Raw genomic sequence first — 17,118 nt, forward strand, 5'->3', positions numbered from 1 at the left:
GATATTTAGGTGTCTGAGCGTTAGTGTGTTGTGCATTTGTCAACTGAACATTTCTTCGGCGATGGCGTCGATGTGGTGGCTACTTGTAACGGTAGCGACGGTTATGAGTAGCTTCTTGGCATCAGGTGAGCACGTTATTTTGCCACATTTTCAAGTTTTCCAATCGTAGCTAGATTCTTAGCCTTCGATCAGCCATCGCTGCTCAGAGGCAGGAGTCTCGCTATTTATGTTCTACTGCTTGCGACAACTTGTTAGGCGCCTCAAGTGGCACGGCTTTCGGCACACGGAACGGACGCTCGCCTGTTCGTAATCCGGTCACACCCTCATCTAAGCCTCAAACACGTTGCCCGATCCCGTGCGTTTCCCTCAACATCGGCGCCGTGTCAACTCATCTTTGAAGCTGCAACTAGCTTACTGTCTCTGTAAATATTGCGTAAACACTTGTAACTTAAACTGCTGCTGCGGCCGTTAGAGGTTGCAGACCAGCTTCGTTGCATGACTTTCATGTTTTGTTCAACAGCTTTATCCCGTTTTTAGGCAGCAGTAATTTCTTAGCAAATTAATACGCGACGACGCCTGCCGCAGTATGTACATTCTTGTGTTTAGGAAAAAAAAAGCGAGATGCGGTAGCTTGTTCTCGCAATCGAAGGGGCTGCTACGGAAATGTTTGCGATTCAATTGTTATGTACCCGCGCGGCACGCTTCATTCCGCACGAATTCACCCTCATAAACGCGGGCGTTGCCACTTGCTGCTGGCTTGGTTCTCTATCGCTTACAAAGGGGCGGCGACCTGTCAAGCGTGCTTGTTTACGGGTGGGCTCACTCGATGCACGGATGCGGTCTCCGTAGCGCAGGACCGGAACTTCAGCAACACCGATCGATGAATGCGTCGCCTGGTGATTCGATTACGCGGTTGTTGCAGAAATGAAAAATCTTGCAGCTCTGATGTCATTTTGTCGTCTACAGCCAAGTCGTCGATATTGTCAAACTGGATTGTTGTTATGTTAGCATTTGCAGATAGCCATCAGAAAGCAGCAAAACACCGGCTGCTACTAGCTAACCTAATTCAGCAGATTATTAATGCTGATACTGGGCATTAAAATTGCTGGCCAGCAGAACATTTGCAATGAAATGCTCGTCTCCATCATCTTTATGGTGCATACAGATATGCTGCATTTTTTTGGTCATTTTTGAGTATGAGTAAATGCTTGAATGAGCTGTATGTTCAGATTTTTAATATGTGGCCACATGCAAGGCATCCGTTTACAGATTATGTAGGGCAGCTGTCTTAGTTGTGCTTCACAGCATAGATCCATTATGTTGGATGACCTGCAATATATAAAGCATTACACATTTTTGCATGTCTGTTCCACTTCGTTTACATATGGTCACTACTGATAGCAGCATGGCGAAAAACCTCCATCAGAAGTGGTGGCACAGTGTCGAGTACCCAGGCTATGCAGTCATGGTTCAAATCCCTATCCGAACTGGTCTATTTCTTTGGGAGTGGCTCCAGATTCCGGTTAAGCTTGCCCAGGGTGTATGCGGCCAAGCAAGTCCAGGTGCAGCCATGCTGAGATGGCCTACTGTGTGAACTGGAGTAGAGGCCAGTTGCGGACTGCAGCATGTGCTGCGTTTATTGAAGACCAGTCGGGAGAGCATTTGTTGGTTCCAACATAAATGCCCGAGATGAAATTTGACTGCACTAGTCACCGGCAGCTTCCCTTTTGTGGAGAACGAGCTGACGCAGCACTTGCTATTATTTACGCATGCTGCTTGTACACGTGCCTATTCTTCAGTGGCTCATCGTTTGCATACATTTTTTATATATTTAGAAGCCATAGATTGCGCACATAAATGCGCTGTGATTGTATGGCAAACATGACTTGATATGCATTTTGTCAAGGTGTGTGTACGTGTCGGGTATGTGTGCAAGAAAAAGCTAACAGGAATGTGGGCTTCTATATGCATTGTAGCTATTTGATAGCAAAGGACAATACACATTTGCAGCTTTCTGATAATTACCGGGTTTTACTGGGAATTTGAAGTGCATGTCATGCCCAAACCATGCTGCTACACGAGGCACTTAGTGCACCATTGTGTTCCAGTTGAAGCCATTTATTGCCATCAGTGCGACTCCAACCAACACCTGCACTGCTCGGAGCTGTGGGACCATAGCAACTCGCCAGAGCCAACAAGCTGCGACAACCTGTATGAGGCCAATTACTGCATCAAGGCCACAGGCATGTATGGGGGTGAGTTGCAACGGAGCTTTGTGATTGCATTTTATTGGCAACTGGGCGCACTGACCTCATTGCTCGAGAGACCACTGTTCTGAACTGACATTTATTGTATTACTGGCACTGATAATTGGAGACATGCCTTTTAGCTGATCCTAGGAGTGGCCAGTGATATTTACTAGTATTACGCATGTAACACATCCAAATATCCTCTCTCCAATAATTGCCATATTTAAATGCACAGGTACTGAACTCATTAAAAAAGGAAGTCCAGTGTCTGTAGTATTCTGATAACAGGTGTGTACATTTATTTTTCTGTTCTCAGTGTTTGGAAATTACGACGCAGTTTTCAAATTCAGGGTCGCAATGGTAGTCTCTGCAGTGAATGCCAAGATGACCTTGCACGGTGGTATAAACATTGTAAAAACGCTCTCTCAATTGCTCATTTAAACATCTGCCTGTTTGTCCAATGTATTTCTTTCCGCAAGTCAGGGCAATCATGTAAACCACACCGAGGGCGCATGCTCCAAACCGATTCCTATGGTTAGTAGTGCAAATATTTCGTCACGTGGCATGAGCATTCACACGCCTACAGAGCACTGATAATTTTTGCAGGGCAGAAAAAACAACTTTAACATCTACTTTACTGTCTATCATCTTCAAGCTGTGCGATATCTTGTGCAAGTAAGGGAGCACCACGACTGGCTTATTGTCTCTCGCAGCGCTGTGAGCTGGTGCTTTGTCTCCCAGCTTGATTTTCTTTAATACCTTTTCTGCGACTGAAACTAACAAAAGCTCGGGGTACTCAGCATATGTTAGGCGGGAGGCTTGCACTTGAAGAATGTGCACTAAAGAGTGGAAGCAAGACTTGTTAAGAGACTGCCATTGTTACCCTGAATTTGAAAACTGCGCCGTAATTTCCAAACACCGAGAACAGCTTACATATGAAATCATAGAGGCTGACAAGATACAGTGGCTGGGGGACCTTTACATCGACATGCTGTCTATTGCCCTCACCAAAAACGAAATCAAGTATCTGGCTGTGATGCATTAAAGGTTCATGTGTGACCTAATGCAAAAGTTGTTTTTTCATTACTTTTGCTCATACATATAGTTCTGGCGATTTCGCAAATAAAGATCAGTTGAAGTCCGCACCTGTGTTGTGTTCTTCCTTCAGTCCTCGTCTTTTGCGCTGTGCAAACAAGTCGATATTTAATCACCAACTCGCCCAAGCTTCCACCTTATCATGCTACCGCAACATCACCATGTGAAACTATAAACGTTCGCTGAACTCCGATTCTCAATCTGATATTGTTGCCGCTAACCTGAAAAAAAACGAGAAGCAGCAACATTCTTTTGTCTTTCCGCCAGAGCCCTTGACCGAGGACAGGCGATGACGTCTGTGCTATTGGTGAAGTAGAGTCACGTGGTGGCGCTCGCGCCGTCTCGACAAAAACAAGCACGCGAATGCCTGCATGTAGCCGACCTTCTGTTCTATTGATTTTACGGTCAGGGTACAACTCCACAGCGGTATTTGCACCATTGTGCGGAGGCTTCTTATTGATGTTCTTGTAATTCGATGGCGACCTGTTAGCTGGTCAGCAAGCAGAAGCAGCCACTCCAATCAATTACAAGCACGACAAGCAAAATCCGCTGACGGCGTAAGCGAATAAAGAGCTTTCATGTTAAGCATCTAAAGCAACCCGAATAAATTGTCTCAAAATGAAAATATGCTTTGAGCAAGAAAGACAAAAATTTGACATACTAACAGCCATTTCATTCAAATGAAAACAGGTTGGTCAGAGTTAAGAAATTTTCAAGCAAATATCATTCTGTATACGCGTTTGCTGCTACATTATATAGTTCTAAGAAGTCTGTGAATATATCAAAGTATCTAAGGTACAAGTGGAAAGTATCGTGTCGCATATGGTAATTGCAGTACTGTGTTGTATCTGTATCTCAAATACTTGTTGCTTGAGCATCTTGTATCGTGTCATGATACAATTGCAAAGTATCTTTGCCCAGCCCTTTACTACATAGATGACAGCAGTTTGTCAGTGCTCAAACACCACATTTTTGAAATCATGCTCTTTGGGCACATTTTTGCTGGAGGTTTTGAAAGATGGTCTTGAAAGGTGGTCTTGAAGGTGGTTTTGAAACACATTGCCACTTTTGACGCGAAAAGTACGATCGGCCAAATAGCTTCATTAAGTTCAGCATGTTCCCACGGATGCCCATTGCCACAGGTCTCACAGGATTCTGTCACGCCTCATTGTGTCGTACATCTTTTCTATATCGAGAAATGCAGATAAAAAGAATTGTTTATGTATGAATGCATCTCGAATGTACGCTTCAATGCGCACGAGATGGTCGCTTGTAGACCGGCCTTCTCTGAATCCGCATTGATAATGATGAAACCTCAGTGCATTTTGAAACCTCAATACGTGAAACCTCAGTACATTTTTAAGCACTGTAAAATAAACCATTTTCCTCATTGCCAGTTATACCATTTGTGGCAATAAATAAATATTGCTTAAAGGCACACTAAAGGCAAATACTCACTTGACGTGGACTGTTAAAGTACCATTCCAGAAATGTTGCAACGCTTGTTTCGTGCCAAGAAAAGACTTTGATTACGAGAAAATCGCATCTGAAGGATCTGAATGCCTCTATCACAATTCAAATCCCCTGCCACCCAACCGGGGGAGTGGTGACGTTGCATGTGCCATCAGCGCGCTTTGCTGCCATCGATGAGTAAAACTGTGCCCGACGGACGGCGGTACAGTGTTTTGCACAAAACGCAAACGCCCGGCCACATAGAAACCAAGCCACGACAGAGCGGTGCATTCGCTGCTGCGGCTGCTTTTGGTCAATTGGCATGGACTGTTTCGGCATCCCGCGACATCACATGGAAATTGAATTCTCTGCTACTTGCAGTTTATGCGAGTTTTGCAAGCCAGCAAAAACCAGTGCATTACTACGCGATAACGAAGCTACTGAAACACGAAAGCACAGGCGGCAACAAGTTGAGCGAAAGTGAAACTTTTCGACCGCCCGGGTAATTTCAATGAGTTATTTTTTCTAAAAATGAAATAGAACTGAACAAGTAGTATTTTATTTCGTCTAATAATACAATGCAAGGATGTTTTTTGCAACGAATGGTTGAGCACTAGTGACAGAAGTTAACTGAGGAGTGCTTTCGTCATCGGGCAAGTACTCTAATGCCTGGGGAGAGTCTCTAATCATGTCCTGCATTTACCTCAATTTGTCGATTACCAACACTCTGTTCACGTTAATACGGACGCCTTCGAGATTCTCGTGCACTAATCTATCGCTTTAGCTTGACTTAATATTTGCCTTTAGTGTCCCTTTAATGAAGAGGTAAAATTAGTTTGTATGTGCAAAGTGTGAAGCAAATTGGTTAAAAATGCTCTAGAAGTGTTTTGGAAGAAGGAAAGTTTGAAATTATGCCATAGAAAAAAAAGCAATATAATGTCACTTTTGGTCAGAAGAATGAAGTGCTTAAGGGGTTAATAAGCATGGACGTTCCATCTTTGTGGTATGACATACTTAAGAGCACTTAGTCATCATAAGAAGCCAACAAACAACATAGGGGAAATTACTTGTGCTTAATAAATCAAATAAAGAAACGATAAATTAATGGAAATGAAAGTGGGTGAAAAAACAACTTGCCATTTTATTTCCATTAATTTATCGTTTCTTTATTTGGATTTATTAAGCACAAGTAATTTCCCCTGTGTTGTCCTTGGTATCAGCGTTTGTTGGCTTCTTATGATGACGAATAAAAGTCGGGCCCCTCGGTTAACCCCCTTTCTTGTTTATTAAGAGCACTTAAGCGCATAGATGACATGGAAGTGAAAGAAGGCGCACACAAGTGCTAGCTTCGACAAATGCTTTATTGAAAACAGTATCACATATTTACGAGCATGCACGTCGCAATCACACTTAAGCAGAAGCAATGATGCCCCTTTAAAGGGCCCCTTTAAAAGCCTCCAACTTGCTTTGATAATCTTATGTGCCTTTAGGTAAGTTTTCTGGCAACAGTACCATGAACTTCATTCAGAGCTGTATTCATGAGCTTTATTCAGTTTGTGAAACCCTTGTCAGTTGGAATTGCCAGACTTGTTTCTTTTTGCTCCAATATAGCCTAGGCCTTCTATAGAAAGATGTGTCATGGTTGAAGGCTTTTTAAAACTTTTGTGCCATTTATGACCAAAGTGTTTCAGTAAATGGCAACTGTGGTGCGGTTGTGTTGGTGTATGCTGGTTTGCACGCACCTAAATGTTTTCTGAATACAGCTTATGCACCCGCTGTGGTTGCTTAGTGGCTATGGTGTTGGGCTGCTAAGCACGAGGTCGGGGCCTTGAGTCCCGGCCACGGTGGCCACATTTTGATGGGGGCGAAATGTGAAAACACACTTGCACTTAGATTTAGGTGCATGTTAAAGAATCGCAGGTGGTACAAATTTCCAGAGTCCCCCACTATGGCATGCCTCATTATCAGATCATGGTTTTGGCACGTAAAACCTCATAATTTAATTTTTTTTTAATGCAGCACATACATGGAGAAAATAACAGGATGCACTATGTGCTGGGATTTGTGTCTCCTTTACCTGTGCCACTGTATTTAATTGCCTAACGGGCGTTTACTCTGACAGGTGTTCAATCCCCTTGTCTGCCTCACCTGCAGGTCGCATTGGGACATTCCGGTTTTGTTCTTCTCGGGACCGGGGCCACTACTGTGATTATGTGAAACGGCCCGGAGATGACAGAGAATATCGAGCCTGTATCTACACTTGCAGTGGTAACGGCTGCAATGCCTCTGCGGGACTTCGGCCTTGGGCTGGTGGTGTGGCTGTTTTGCTGATCGTGGTCCTTGCCCGGGTAGTTGCCCTTTTCTGAAAATCTCGTCTGAAGTGTCATGTGTGGCACATTGATTATGACAGACTCTTGCTACATACAGTGCTGCAGCAGCTGAAGTATCCCAGTGCTGGTGCCAGTTCCACGAAATCGCATTCAGGCTGTGGTTCTTGCATTTCAGTGAAGGCAAAGTATGGCAGCGTTTATTTTGCCTCCATCGGAACAAAAAGTCAGTGGTCTGTAAGGAGTTTCCAGATGTTTTTAACTTTCCCGTAAAGCCATGAAAATATTATTTGAAATGACGCTATAACTGGTGGAAAACACAGGACAGAGTAAGGGGACACAGACACAGCAGTGCCGTACCAACCAGTGCAAGTCGCAACTCTCACAGCTCTTGGGGATCAGGTGCGTGTTGACCTTGGATGAGACATCATGTATAGGAATGCAAGTGATTCTGACTGTTTTGTATATATATATATAATGCAAAAAAAAAAAAAAAGGATGACGAACATGTTTTTCTGACGAAGGCTGGTCCACCAGCCGAAATGTTTAGCAAAGACATTTTTCCAAAAGTTTGTCGTCCTTTTTCTGCATTGTATTATGTCGGGTCCAGTGTGAAGACATTGAAATGCCCTATATATATGCACTATAAAGGCTGGTCACACAGACCAGCCTTTTGGCTAGTCTGTGTGACCTTGATATGTCCAACGTGTTCCTTGCTTCAACCTCTAGCTCCATCTTAGATACCGGGATTTTGTACCTTGCCTGAAACTTTACATCGTGCATAGCATTTGTACTAATGCCGTGATGTGAATGAGATTTATCTTGTGTTCTAAATTTCTGAAAGTATCACCATCCTCAGATTATATGTATATATATATATATATTTTTTTTTTAAGTAAGAGGTTGGCTGAGACGAGGTAGAGGGATCTCTACTTCTTTTTTTACTCGGTTGATTTTTACAAAAAAAACTAAACAAAAGCACTGTCCTTTAACTGAAGAGTGTCATTTACTGTCATCGAGTACTACTCATTGTGAATATATTTTGCAGGCTTTAGTTAGCATGCTTGTGAAGTTGATTGCAATATGCATGTCTGCTATTTGGTACATACTTCTAGCAACAGGGCGCTGGTACACACAAAATTGAATGACCGCGTTCTGTCAGCACTAGAAAAATTTTCCCTTGGGAAAGTTTTGGCAAAAAGTTTTTTGTTACATTGTGACAGTTGACATCCTAGTGAGTCATTACAGCTGTGTCATTTCAGCTATAGCTTGTAATTTTTGTAGCTATGAGGGACACATCATAGTTGCTTGGACTTCGTCAAATTTTGTCTGTGGTGTGGGTGTGGCTCAAAACACATAGCATAGTTATCGTGCCAAACTACGTGGTTTCCAGGCTCCATCTCACACTTATGATACATTGTGGTTTAAACGGAGATTAAAGAGCGATATCTAATTAAAAGCCAACTGCAACGAAAATTTGGACAATGTGAAAAGCCTAGCTAGTTTCAGATAGTATAGATATAGGGCAGCCTCCATGCAAAATTTTGTTTGAAGTATGAGTGAATGAATCATGAAAAGGTAGCAAAAGTAAATGTTTCTGTTACCGAAATGGGCTGGGAGACGGACAAACAGAGAGACAGATAAAGAACTTTAATGAAGTCCTAAGAAGCGCCGCACTTAGAGCAGCACCTCGGGCCGTTTCTACATGGGGACGAGGAGGCCTAGCCTCACAGCCGCATCGTGGACTCTCTGGACAGCTCGAAGTTGTGGGAGAAGCTCAGAACTCTTGAAGGCACCTTTGCCTTTTGTTAAAAGTGGCACATGACTTGCAACACGCGTCTGCTCAACATGACTCAGTGTGATCTTCGAGATTATACACTGCCTGCGGGACACTGAAATCGCGGATACGACATAAGTCCCAGCACGTCGTCTCCAAGATAACTACCAGGTGCATGTGTCATCTGCTTGTGTGCTCCTAATAAGAAAATCGGACAGTTACCAGCCCTGGAAGCTTTGCCAAGATTGGCACGGTAGCATGTGCTACTCATTTGTTACCAACTTAGTCAAAGTGAGATTTTGTTGCAGTTGGCCTAGAACACAAGCTCCTGAGTTATGGTCTTCGAGAAATTGCTCTTGCAGAAACAGGAGCAATATGACCACCCTTGTCATGAGAGGATGCTTGGTGAGCCATAGAAGAGACTGAAACAAAACAGATGGCAACACTGCCCCACAGTTCCCCTGTCAACACTAGTGAACGTGCCTCATGCCATACTGATACCTGGTGCGAAAAAGCCACTGATCATATGTTCGCACATTCGTTCACTAAACCAGCTTGCTGTGATGTCATTTACTTTTAAATTGTGTGCTCGGGTCTATTTAATTGTTTAGCCATAAAGTAGAACTGCATTGTATTCTAAAGGAACTAAACACTGAACCTAGTAAGTTTTGACAGCTTTTTCTTTGACAAAAATGTTCATATGTGAGAAAATGCTGTACATGATGCCGTGCTGATGTACCATTGCTGGGGATTTAGCATGAAATTCAAAGAAGCGAAGTTTGGCATTTAGTTTCTCCGAGAATAATCAACTTTTTTTTTTTCCACCGCATGAATGAAGAGAGAGTTTTGAAAAAAATACTGTTATTCTAAACAGATTTAGCACTGCTCTTTAGTGTCCCTTTAATGCCAGTCGAGGTGATTAAGTGCCTATCGCTTGGCATTGCTGAGGCATGCTTAGTAGATTTGTGCACCTTGATACATTGCTGTATGCCCGTTGCCCAAAACACAACAAGCACAATCATGCTAACACTCATGCTGATGAACTAGCCAGTTTTGCCTCAAGTTTCCATGCTACAAAGCAGCAAAGGTGACAGATGTTCTTTTTTTGCTACATTATTGGCAAGGGTTCCTTCCTGGTTCAAAGGGATGTTTGGCCAAATGGATCATAACTAATAATAACTGTAGGCTGAACGGAGAGAGGGGAAAAAAAAACATCCGGCCATGCCTCAGAATTTTACGTGGGTCACTCGCAAGTGCCAGCTGGGCACACATACCACCTGGTTCAACAGGAGGGTATTCTGTAAGAGTCCACCTAGTGGACTGTCCATTTCGGCAGCTGTACTAGAGAGGAGGAGACAAGCGGCCGAAATGGACAGTCCACTAGGTGGACTCTTACAGCTGCACTGCATGAAACTGCACAGAAGGCAATCTTGGCAAATCATGTCTATGAAAATGCACACAATGGAGGAAGTTTTATGACAGGAAAAAAAAAAGAGAGAAAGGTCGTCTACCTGACAGTAGCTCAAAGCTACTGGGGTAGAACAGCCATTCCAGTAAGGCATTGGTTTCAGGATCGATCCCTGGACCAGGACGAACCCTTCATCAACTTCGAAGCTTTCTTTCTGAGAAACCCATGAGGGTTTCCTTTGTAGCTTCATGCTACTTTCGGTGGATGACATTTTGTTGCTTTCGAGATGATGCTGTTGTTGGTATTGTGCATTCTCCACTAGTATGCCAAAGGCAAAGCATGAAAACTGAGAAAAAGAGGAGACATTGCCAATATGCTTGCATTGCATGTTGTGCAACGTGTAGTCTGCACCAATGCAACCCACACCTCTCCTCGACCAGGCTTGTGTTCCCTCCGAATGACCACACATATACCTTTGACTAGAAGACGAACAGACGCGGTCACGTGTCGGAGGAGGCACAAACACTGAAGCCACAGTGCATTCATAACACTGTTATGACTGCGCTGTGAACTGTGCAAGACTGATGGAGCATTTTTTTTTATTTGTTTGTGCTGTTCCTTGTGCTCAAATAGGGACTAGTTCATTTCTGCTGTCCTAACAGACACATCTAGACTGCCTTTACCGTACATCAAAGTATTTGCTTGATTTTCTCTTTTTATGCCCCACACAAAATATTTCTTGAAGAACACTAAAGAGAAACATTAAATCACTTTAGACGGATGAATTATACTTTCGAAACTCTCTTTGTTAATTTTGCAGTAATATATAGGTCAATTATTAAAATACAAAATGAAGGTCAAAGTTCCATTTTAAGATTTTGCACAGAAACCCCTCTGTTGGTACATCAGTGTGATGTCACGGATTTCAAAGTTTTTTTTTTTCTGGCATTTGAGCCGCTGTTACCCGGTATAAGTTCTTGAAACTTGCCAAGTTCAGTTTATGGCTCTTTTAGGACACAATGTAGCCCATCTTTACTGAAAGAACTAACTGCGCCCGAGTAGACGGTGTCAAAATCCGTTATGTCATGGCAAGTTGGTGCAAGAACTTAAAGGCGGTGTTGCGACTCGTATTTCGTTCTGCGTCTTTTCTGGCTTACAGGGCCTCCTCTCACAGTAACAGTGGCTTTTGTGCTGTTTTTGAAGGGTAATTTGCTTATGCAGCACTAATTATTTTTCTCTTTAGTGTCCCTTTAAGCCTGCACACCAGACTCGTGGATAGGAGAAAGGAAAGGGTGTAGTATCTGCGAAGAACTGCGCAGCTCTTTCTCTCTTGCTTCTCTGCATGGCATTGTTGTTCTACCTCATGCACTGCTCTTCCTTTTCTTTTATCGCACCCTTTCACAAACCATTCTTCTTTCGCCACTGCGCAAGGCCTCGGTGAATTGAGGACCCAATGCCACTAGCTTGGCAAGGTGGTCAGAAAGTAGGTATAGCATAATAACAGTAGTGCAAAAACATTATTGTGAGCTGTCCCTCATTTTCAGTCAATTTACAACTGTAAAAAAAAAAAATGGGAAACCCTGATTGAACTACATTATTTAGCCATTCTGACAAGGTGTCGGAACGGAATAGTCGAAGACAATGAGCATGTTTTTATTAATTTTTTTTGTCAACCATGCTGTGCGACAGCAAGAAGCTATTGTGAAGTATATGTGTTCTCTGTTTATTGTGTTTGATATTTGTACTGTTATGAATCAGTGAGGTATGTGTTTGGTCTTGGTGCCCAGCAGTGTTTGTTTTCTCTGCAACTGGTGTTGCTGTCCTTTCATTTCTGATGCATTTGTTGTGCTTGATACACTTTAGAAGTGTGATACCTTCGTCCTTAACAGATGTCAGGTCCATACATGATCAGCGAGTGACATTGAATGGAGGGCTGTCTGAAACAAGCCAGGCTCCACAGCAGCTCACCATGTTTCCACTGTGTGAACTTCTCTCTGGAGCTCGCCATATGCTTGGAATACACATTCTGTGACGCTGGATAGTCCATGTACTCGTGCATTTCAAGCTGGCAAGAATGAGCCGTATGGGATGAGTCCAGGGGAGGTATTCTGTAAGAGTCCACCTAGTGGACATGTGCATTTCATCTGTTGTTGAAGTTCTGATTGGCTGGGCTGGGCTGCACGTCCGCAGCAACCAGGCGCCACAGCCAATAAGCACTTCAGCAGCAGACGAAATGGACATGTCCACTAGGTAGACTCTTACAGAATACCTCCCCAGCCTTGAGAGTAATACTAGCAGCAGTGACTCTTTTTTGTGCTTACTCCGGGCATGGATTAGCCAAACCTTTTGACACATTGACTGAATGCATTCCGTCCATTTTTACTGAATCTGTCTTCTATATGGTACGTGTATATACTATATATGGTTTGAAAATATAAAAAATGTGATTAAGGTGTCCAACACATCCTGTTCACCTTGTCTATTGCTACTTTACTGCCACATTGCCTTATTTTAAATTGCATTGTATAGTAGCTGCATCATGCTGAGTCTTACAGATGGTCCTTGTGGCTTTTGTTTGGCTCTCTGCGTGCTTTTGTACTGCATAGGTCGACTGCACATCCCCTACACATTCATCATATTAGATGTTAAGGTTTCTCTCTCCTGCATGTCAGCCGCACACCCATTCATTTAGATGAATATCAGCTACGCATTCATCCTTTTTCATCCAGAGCCCTAATTTTGGATGGCAGCATTATGAATGAATGGTGGTACATTCAGAGTACATGCAGACGTAAATGTAGTTTGGGTAGTGGCATCTGTCAGCGTACTCAGGAGCCAGAATTTTAAATGTGGCCATGTTTTGATCAGTCATGCCTTGTGAATCCCCTCATGTCATTCACCTTTGACCGTGAAAAGCAACAAAATAAAGAAGTCTCAGCTGACCAAAACCATTGTTTAAATTAGGCAGCTTTGAAGTATACTGTATATATAGTGGGTGAACCGAAAGTTGGAGATTTCTTCCAATTAACCCAAAGTTTAGTTTGTGTGGTGTTGACTGTTTTACCTTCTTGTCTCTGTCAAAAAGTTACTGCTTGCTTTATTCTTGGTAGCAATGACAAGCACTGGTTCCTGCAAGCAGCTCTTCTGTGCTTAAGCCTGAAGTTTCACTTTGGCATTGCTCAAGATGTTGGCCAAGGCCGTTTTCCTGTATTTTCTGCAAGGAGGGATACAAGCATAAGCAGTACTTCTAATGCCAGGTTTCAATGCATGTTGTAGTGTTTACAATACACATTGATTGATTGGGGTGAAAAAATTAAAGAATAGTGTTAGTGCTGTTACAGTCAGCAATCAAGGTACCACCTTGCATGCTTACCGTTTCTGAACGTGCTGACTAGAAGTCATCAGATTTGTGCTCTTCACAACGATTCTTCGTAAGTTGTTTATTTTCCATGTAGTGAGGGTCTCGTACGGGCGTTCACGTACCACAATCGTGGCTTAAGTACCCTTTCATGAGCACATGAAGTTACATTTCCGGTGGAAACGCCATGTGCTGGCTAGTTAGGTGGAGTTTTTCTTTTCCATAGATGGCTATATTGCTCCTGGCAACCTGCACTGTCAAATCTGCCAAGTACAGCTGCTAGAGGCATGTTTCGTTTGTGTTAACTTCATGAACGGTTCTACACCCTGCCTGTTTATTCCTTGTCTGTCGACATTGCACTATCCCATATGGCTATGCTTGTTGTCATAAAAAGAAAATTGTCCCTTCAATCTTAGGCTTGTTATATCATCTTGTACTTGCAGTTTCTTGCTTTGGCACATAATAAGCGCAGTTAATATTTTTGTACTCTGTGCAGTGTAGTGAAAGCAAGAGTGTTGCAATAACCTGTTGGTAGTTGCGGAGAAGAGAGGGTATGCCAGTGTTTTGTTGCTAATCCATCAGTGGTACTTTCATTGACCTGGTGGTGTGTACATGGGAATTGGCAACAGACACTGGAAGGATCGTAGAATCATCACTGCAAGCTGGTCTAGTTGCAATTGATTCCTTGTGAAACTTTGCGCTATACAAACAGTGACAAAGAAAGATACACAAGGACAAGCACTTTCTAACAACTGGTTTTGTTATTCAAAAACATCACTCAAGTGCCCTACAGATATGCGCAAAATTTGTTTAAATTCCATATAGGGCACACATAGCGATCACATGAATTGTCTGGAAATTTATAGATATGAGAAGAGCAGCAACATTTCTTTATCTAACATAGCACTTGTTCTTATGTATCTTTTTTCGTCCCCGTTTGTGTCGCACAAAGTTTCATGATAGAATCATTAATGGCAGACAGTGGGCACGCCCTTCTTCTTTCTTTTGAGATGTGCAGCAAAGTCTCATTCCTAATTTGCTGGTGAGACAAGTATGTATAGATTAGTGCATACGGGTGCTGCTACTGGATTTTCTGAGATTTTTCTTTCTGTCGGTACCTGTAGGGCATCATTACAACAGCACTTATGCACATATAGTGGAGGAGGCACTTTGTGCATGCAGCTGATGCTGCTCATTTTTTGACGAGCCCAATAACCTCCACTTGCTGCATTTATTTTTCTACTATACGCATATCAGTTCTTTTCTCCAGCTTGGCTTGCACTATTTGCAGTGCCTCCTGTGGCGAAAGCGACAGTTCATGTTTTTTTTCAAACTTCCAAGTGATATTGCTTGGCACTGTTAATATTGATTGATGCGCAGACTATGGCAGCATTTGCATTTGACCAAGTGTGTGAAGTATACCAAAGCACTGTGGTTTTTACTTGATAAGAGTTCAATGAATAAGAGTTCTTCCGGCAGCCCCACATAGCAAGATATCATTACTTTCGGCTGCACCTTGACTGGTGGTTTGTGTGATGTGGGTGTAACGCATTATGGTTGTAGTAGCTTTTTTTTTAGTGTTGTGCTTCTTTGATCATGTGTCATAACAGCTGCTGTGATTGGAAGTTGTTACACAAAGCCTGCAGTATAAAACATGGCAGTCCGAACAACACTGCTCTCTCTTCATTGCTGCTGCGAGTTTGTACTTTTTGTGAGGCATTTTTTTGTTGTTTTATTTTTGTGAAATAAATCCAAAATGCTTAGGTGTATTATTTATTTTGCCTTTTGCTGGTGTTTGGCACCTGTCATTACAGTTGCAGTGTGCTCAACTTTCTGGCCATCTTGCAATATTGTAGCTAAATGTGCTGAGCATGATGCCATGTGATTATTATTCAGGAGCGCTGTTTGCATTGATCATTTTTGGGATATTTCGCATGACTCGGCACCAGGCATCTCAGCCACATACTTCGATGCGTCTAGTGCAGAGTTGAGCAAAAGCTTGAGAATACCACCTGAGGGTGCAATACTGCACAAGATGTCATTAGAACAATGTCAGGTGGTAATGCTTGAACTAAGATAATTAGCATTAGTGTGACCAGCAATACTGTTGTTACAGTGCAGCTCTGCACGAACACTCTTAGAGACCGCAATCTTAGTTCACACCTTGTTGGAAGCTTGCTGCATGCTTGAAAAACCCATTCAGCAACTGCACCTTTTTCATGCAAAATGTTCTTCTGTGAACCTGTTGTATGTCTCTGTGCTGTAATTTAAGCATCACTTGCATAATGATGTTCTAGAATGTGCTCTTGGAGGCAATAGTTCGTGCCCCGAATTTTTTTCTTGTCTTTTTTTAAAACTTTCGAACTAAGGCTCAAGTAATTACTAGTTTTGGAGAAGTGGGTGATCATGTGCAAAACTCGTAGAACATACAGCCTTTGACCTGAAAAGAGGAAATCTGGTTCTAATTGATTGCAGTAACTTGCTGCCATGTGTGTACTGCCAATACATCACACCCTCTTTATAACGAAGGCACTTTATTTGAAACACCTCCTTTTGCGAAGTTTGTTGTCTTGAAAGCAGTGCCGCCGGTTTTAAGCCATATTAGTCGTGGCGAACTCTGATTATTATTAAAGGCCACCATCCATTGCACCTGCGCGGAATACTAGTGCAGGCGACGACACTTTTCCTGCGTTGTGAATGCCACGCAAGTATGCCGGCCCTCCCAGCCTTATCAAGCCTTGATAATTGACACTTTCAGGTCTTTTCCCCTGCTCTCTGTATGTACTGCGGTCTGCTGGACTAATATCCCGCACGCTGTAACCTCAATAACTTCACCTACTGTCACACTTTTGGGGATGTCGCTTTCAGTGGAGAAGGTGCCCTTCGCCCCAATGTGGTGCAATGGACGTGCCAGGCCACTTTAGAAATACTTTGTAATGCACATACTCAGCCGCCAACACTGGGACTACCCTTGCTACACTGCATGATTGGAAGAACATGATTCCGTAGTTGATAGTAATTTTGAAGAGCTTTCGTGTGTTTTGCATGTACACTTATTAAGTAAACCTGTAGACGTCCATTGTGACTGCTGTTTAGTTTCATACGTCCTAGGGTGCGGTCTTACTTGGGCATCTGCAACCCCCCCCCCCCCCAAGTACGTAGCGAAGCATGCGCGCACAAAACTACAGTGTACTAGGTAGTGGGCTCTGATGCAGCTAGTGTCTGTGGGGTCTTCGGGTCTGGCAGGAGTACCGACCACCACGGGTTCGAGCTTGGCGAGCCACAGGGCCGCGTCATCCGTCGCCGCTAAGCGCGAGCTCAGGCCGCAAGTGGTTTCCGAGCAACGCAAGCAAGAACACAGTATTGCCTCCAGTTAGCGGAAACCGTTTATTGTATCCGGCGGCAGGGAACCAAAGGGGTCCCATACCAAGGGCGGAAAATACAGTCGGGGG

The 17,118-nt window shown here is 43.2% G+C and overlaps 1 protein-coding gene across 1 annotated transcript; it reads left to right on the top strand.

Moving 5' to 3' along the window:
- Nucleotides 1-9: 9 nt before the first annotated feature.
- bou (glycosylphosphatidylinositol anchored membrane protein boudin) lies at nt 10-15,438 on the top strand. Its single transcript, XM_075678031.1, has 3 exons — nt 10-125; nt 2,109-2,255; nt 6,951-15,438. The coding sequence occupies exons 1-3, from the start codon at nt 62-64 to the stop codon at nt 7,160-7,162; spliced, it is 423 nt and encodes a 140-aa protein (XP_075534146.1). The 5' UTR covers nt 10-61; the 3' UTR covers nt 7,163-15,438.
- The last annotated feature ends 1,680 nt before the right edge of the window (nt 15,439-17,118 follow it).

This window comes from Dermacentor variabilis, unplaced genomic scaffold, assembly GCF_050947875.1.
Source record: "Dermacentor variabilis isolate Ectoservices unplaced genomic scaffold, ASM5094787v1 scaffold_15, whole genome shotgun sequence".
NCBI classification, from domain to species: Eukaryota; Metazoa; Arthropoda; class Arachnida; order Ixodida; family Ixodidae; genus Dermacentor; species Dermacentor variabilis.

Coding starts and splice junctions, on each gene's coding strand:
- bou (XM_075678031.1), top strand. CDS start 62: ATGGCGTCGATGTGGTGGCTACTTGTAACGGTAGCGACGGTTATGAGT. Junction 126..2,108: donor GAGTAGCTTCTTGGCATCAG/GTGAGCACGTTA, acceptor ATTGTGTTCCAG/TTGAAGCCATTTATTGCCAT. Junction 2,256..6,950: donor GGCCACAGGCATGTATGGGG/GTGAGTTGCAAC, acceptor CCTCACCTGCAG/GTCGCATTGGGACATTCCGG.